The following is a 6,000-nucleotide window of genomic DNA, read 5'->3' as shown; positions in this document are numbered from 1 at the left end:
TTGTGTTGGTTTATCCTTTTTATCAACAAACGCAGTCTTCACAGGCAAAACCCAGGGCTCAAACCAAGAGTAGACATTCAGAGCTATTAATTACTTAAAGATTCAACCTAACAGGACACATCTGGGCAATTGAGTCGAGAGGCAAATAGCAACTAATATATTACTAATGTGAAATGGGTAAGTGGGTAGAGCTTCCAAACCAGTCAGCTGGTTTGAACATAGTTCAGAACACCTGTCAATCATGCCATTTTCACTAGGGGGAATAAGAAGAGTAGATTTTTAAATGTAACTTATACAACATATATATGGAGCTCCTACACAAAATGTGTGAACATTGGCAGGTCTGATGTTTAATATACACAACAGTCTGGCTTATTTCATGACTACTCTCTGGGGGGGAAGAGAAGGAAGGGGAAAAAAAAAGAAAAAAAAAGGACGACACTTCCGTCACATACAGTATATATTTAATCAGAAGAGAGAATGTGAATTTTGTAATGGATAAAAAGATCACTGCAGCATTGAGAGGCATTTTAAAATAGACTATGTGGCAAAAGAAATCACAAAATATGGATTAAAAAACAACAACAACAACAACAACAACAACAATAAAAAACCCAGATGGGAACCAATGGTATATTCAGAGTCACAGTTGTTCTACACATCTGGAATAAATCTGTCAATATCTTATTCATTATATGCATATATACTATATTTTATGACCTATAAATTCCAAATCAGAAGTTGCCAGTTTCAGTCATTAAAATGCATAAAAGGCACAGACCGGTCTGTCTTGTATACAGTATAATTAGATATTTAAATGACACAATATCACCGGAAGATTTTTTTTGGGACAGCATTCTCTACAACTGAGATGAAGACGCCATCGAATGCGTCTTTCCTGCACTATTTTTAATTCACAATATGACAACACCCTACGCCAATGTGTTGGGTAGTTGCCGTGATAACAAAATTCATTGGCACATGTCTGGTCTGTTGTCGGTGATGGGATTGTGCAGTTAAATCCTTTGAAATGTTAATATATTTAATGTGTATATATATATATATATATATCCACTACAAGCAAACGCAATGAGATTCTTCAAACCCAGAGCCTTGTGAATCTCTCTTCAGCTCCAGATATCCTGCAGGTATCGTTTCTCCTCTCGCAGTTTCGCTACGGTCTTCATAGACTCCAGTTTATCCACCTGAAGCCCCGCCCCTATGATCTCCATCAGAGTATCGTTCACATCTTTCGCCATGTTCTTAGCGTCTCTGTAAAAACAAACAGGCGTACAGGTCAACGTACATGTCGACATATCAATGGAAAACGACAGCGTTCTGATCCGTTCTACGTATTTTACCGCACTGTACTACTTCATGTCTATTTACATGTCTAACAGTACACTATGCCGGGTCCCGTTATGGATTTCTGATTAATAAACAATAAACTTCAATCTAATTTTAACCTTTTAAATCACGGTTTGCAATTTCACCATAGTACGTTCCTCAGTAAGCCTCACTGTGATGTTCCGTGATAGTTCTGCCCACAATGTTTTTCACACTTCCATTAACTCGTTCCACAAAGGACGCATGCAAGGCTCCTTCAAATCTATCCGAAACATCTGTCCTTATGAAACAGACTACATCTATAAAAAAAACAAACACTCCCCAATCATGCTGCCTACTTATTTTTATCCATTGTTACATATCGTTATTGTTGTTTTTTAAATCTATTATTACATTAACAATATTGTGCATGTTGAGTATTGTATTTATATTATCTCCACCATTAAGTGCGCTCAATTCTGACTGGTCAGAAGGTGTTGATTAATTTTCTGCAGCAGCAGTTCTGACAGCAGTGGCAGCTGCAGGGCAAATCACAGGTTTATATCAATGTGCTCGTGCTATACATTGTCGTTTCTATCTTAACAGGTCATACAGAGGGATGTGTATGGCTTACAATCTACATACTCTTAGACTAATAATAAACCACCTACGGGTGCATCTTAAAAAATCAGAATATCACGGGGGGAAAAAAAAATTTGGAATTTAATTCACAAAGTGGAAATTCATTACACAGCAAGTGAAATATTTCAAGCCTTTTTTTAAAATAATTTTAATCTCGATGATGACAGCTCATGGAGATCAAAAATCCAGTATCTCAAAATATTAGAATAAAGAATTTATAATACAGAAATGTCGACCTTCTGAAAAGTATGTTCATTTATGCGCTCAATACTCGGTCGGGGCTCCTTTTGTACAAATTGCTGCATCGGTGCGGCGCGGCGTGGAGGCGATCGGCCTGTGGCACTGCTGAGGTGTTCTGGAAGTCCAGGTCGCTTTGATAGCGGCCTCCGGCTCGTCTGTATCGTCGGGTCCGGCGTCTCTCGTAGATTCTCTATGGGGTTCGGGTCAGGCGAGTCGGCCGGACGATCGAGCGCAGTAATACCGATACCGACACCAGCAGATGACATGGCACACCAAATCATCACTGACCGTGGAAACTTCACACTGGACTTCAAGCAGCTCGGATTCTGTTCCTCTCCGCTCTTCCTCCAGACTCCGGGACCTCGATTTCCAAATGAAACGCAGCATTGACTTCCATCTTCCCCGTGATCGTGCTTGTGTTCTGACCCAGACTGAGAGATTAAAGCCTCAGGAAACCTTCGCAGGTGTTTTGAGTTAATCACCCGATCAGAGTCGTCTCAGGTCGACATTTCTGTATTATAAATTCTTTATTCAGATATTTTGAATTTTTAAATAAACAACTTTTTTTAAACAACTATAAATGAATAAAAAGTATGATGTGTCATTTGTTAATAAGATAAAAACTGCAATCGTTGGCAATAAGAGGAATAACAGACTTTGGGACATGCTGTTTATAGTATACAGTAACCTACCCTTATAGCGCAACGTCAGCCCCCCCGAGTGTTTTATCATTTACATACATAACACATTCCTCTACTAGACAAGATGAAAACTAAAACACGCCTACTGTTCATCATGAATTCACGAATCAAAAAGAATTCAACAGACTCACCCACAGACGTAGAGACGGCCGTTTTCTTTGAGCAGAACGCGGGCGACGTGCTCGGCATGAAGGAGTAGGTTATGCTGGACGTATTTGGGTTCGGCTTCTGAACCGCTCCTGTCCGGCTCGGCTCGAGAGAAACACACTTTCAAACGGCTCAGTGTTTTGTCCTCCGCAAACCTTTCCAACTCCTCTCTACGGACAAAGCGCAGAAAGACGTATTCGTATGACGAGAGATCATGATCAATCATGCAACAGAACTTACTATTATTATTATTATTAGGAAATATTCCATGAGTAAGAGTGCTGCTATACCGAATATCAGCACAGTGTTCGGTACAACACGACTGCGCTTTTACACAACACTTCTATTAATAAGAAATTGATCCCGACATGATGTTTTTTGACATGATATGGCAAAAATATTTTGTATTTTTGCTCCGACGACAGAAATAGTTTCCAAAGAAGAATTTTATGTAGCAAACACAGACAACCGGAGTGATGCAAACAGTTAAACGCACTAGGTCTATTATAGTAAAGATCGGCACGCTTGGAACGCCGCTCGTCCTATCAAATCAGTGGACCAGAGCGAACTGTTGCATAAATTTTTTCAAAAATGATCGAAGTAGTTGATGAAATATGAACAGATCTTGGAATGGAACTCAGGCAATACATTCTCACGCTGTGAGGAAGTACACTAAAACTTCTTATATACTTTGAAAGGTTGTAGGAAAGGTCAGGGTCTGGTGTAATTCTCTCTCAAACTTCAATTTTCAATTCAATTCACTACAAGGGTTTGTGTTGAGTATCCTTCAGATGACGCTTCAGATGCACACACACACACACACACACACACACACACACACACTCAATAGATTGAAAAAAGAAGGTCAGGATCCAGGTTATTATCTTTTTACAGTCGGTTGCTCTGCTTTTCTGTCAGCTGGCTGGCGCTCACCAGAACTCTGATCAGTCTTTGTGTTTGGCTTAAAATACTGACGCACATGAGCCACAGAAAAAAGTTTTCCATAGAGCGCCGTGTTCGAAAATCAGGTGCTCTCCTCTGCCTGCGTACATAATTTTAGCGCCTGCATACATAACAGGGATGCACCGGAATGAAAATTCTCGGCCGAAGCCGAAACCGAACATAATGAAGAACTTTTCAAAAAGACGTTTTTTCCCCGTTTATCTTACCATTTTTTTTCACCATTGAATAAATTAAATAGTCAAAATGGGCTTTCTACTATTTTGTCTTGCTTTTCAAAGAAAAAAAAAATCAATTACAAAATCTGCAATTTCAAAATATTTACTTAACACCGAACATTTTTTTTTTTTTCATTCCAGCAGGAATAGGCTACCAACAAGGCGCAATATAACTTTAAATAAATAAATGAGTAAAATACAAATATTTTGATGTGCTCGTCTTTGAGCCCCTTGAATAGCCGATGTTAGGCCTGTAACTGACTGCTGAAAGAATGGAACACTCTGTAGCCTACAACAAAAAAGTGCATTGACAAGAGTGCAGAAAATGGTTCTATTGGGTTCTATACGGCTGATTATATTGGGGATATACACCGCTCGCGTCCCTGTACACCTTGCGCAGTATTAGAGTGGATATAGTATAGTTAGATACGTTGTTAATGTTATGTTCCCTTAAATAAATACGTCTTTACCAGCTTCCGTACTCTACTCCCTTACGTCTCGCGACGTGACAGAATACTCCGGAACATAAACAAAACAACCGCACGTGTCCACGGTAAACAACGTCACGGTTGTCAACATCCGAAGAGCGTGCGCTAGTGCACGTAGCTCGTACACGCGCGCGCCCCCTCAACGCTCCGAGCGCGCTGCCGGAAGTGGAGGTCGTTAAATTCGCCCGTATCACTCTGGTTGCTAGGTTATTTGGCGCGTCATCAAACACGTCATTGTTCGGTCGAATTTATTCGGCCGTTTCACACCGAAAGTGTTTAGTTTTTTGCTATCTTCAGACGGATAATTTCAGTTGCCGAACATTCGGTGCATCCCGAATACATAATTCCATGTTACATATAATGTGCAGTAACATGGTTGATAACTGTACGCAAAAACCCTACTACCTGCCTATATAAAAGCCTGGAACATTCTCCGACACCTCGTCTTTGAGAAATCGCCGATACGTTTCCTGAAAACAAGTCAAAATGTTTGTCACTGACGTTCTAATCTTGCCACGGCTGTCCTCCGACAAAGGTCAAATTGGGAAAGGAACCAGTTCAACGAATGCAGCGATAATTACAGTCAGTATGCCAAAAGATGTCGAAAACCTTACTAGTTGTGTGTAATTTCCTCACACTTTGATCAGCTTCTTGTATAACTACATGCAATAGCGAAACAGACATAACCCTAATCAATTCAGTCTGTAATCAGATACCGGCTTTTTAAAATATCCAAGACGCTCCTGCGTTGTAATTTTCTCCCGTTTCCCTTCTGGCATAAACCAGATCGTAAAATGCTACAATTTTACTTCTAGTAAATTTAGTTCTACATCAAGTTCAAGTTCAATATCAAATATCAAGTACAAAATTTCACCCTGTCGACTATAGACCTTAAACGGAATTTGACGTGCATGTGACCGTAGTCAAATATCGTACGTGTTGGATTTTGTGCCTGTACATGTACGAGTCTATAATCAGCACACGTCTAATCTATACAAGATATTTCTTCATCGTGCTCGCTACAAACCATGGCAGCAAAGCCGCACACGTCTCAGTGGAAACATGTCATGTGATAGGGGAGAACTAGCCAGTGAGTAGGACCAAATTAGGACAAAACTTGGATGCACTTATTTCTTCACGTTAATAAAAACAAAGAGGTATCGGAACACAGGACTGTCTTGAGTTTGGTCGTTTTGGGTTTGTGTACAGTGTATGCGTTAGTGTGGTTATATTTTCATCTGCTCCGGATTCTCAGCTGATCTAAAATGCTAAGTGTTT

General features: G+C 40.0%; 1 protein-coding gene across 1 annotated transcript in view; it reads right to left on the bottom strand.

Moving 5' to 3' along the window:
• Positions 1-447: 447 nt before the first annotated feature.
• Positions 448-6,000, bottom strand: part of mtrr (5-methyltetrahydrofolate-homocysteine methyltransferase reductase) — a 38,798-nt gene continuing 33,245 nt past the window's right edge. The window contains exons 14-15 of the mRNA XM_017453220.2: positions 3,041-3,226; positions 448-1,272 (exon numbers count right to left, since the gene is read on the bottom strand). Of these exons, the coding sequence (XP_017308709.1) occupies positions 1,128-1,272; positions 3,041-3,226 (331 nt within the window). The 3' untranslated portion in view covers positions 448-1,127. The remainder of the gene's footprint in view (positions 1,273-3,040; positions 3,227-6,000) is intronic.

This window comes from Ictalurus punctatus, chromosome 23, assembly GCF_001660625.3.
Source record: "Ictalurus punctatus breed USDA103 chromosome 23, Coco_2.0, whole genome shotgun sequence".
In the NCBI taxonomy this organism is placed as follows: domain Eukaryota; kingdom Metazoa; phylum Chordata; class Actinopteri; order Siluriformes; family Ictaluridae; genus Ictalurus; species Ictalurus punctatus.
This window is presented reverse-complemented; position numbering and strand designations above follow the sequence as displayed.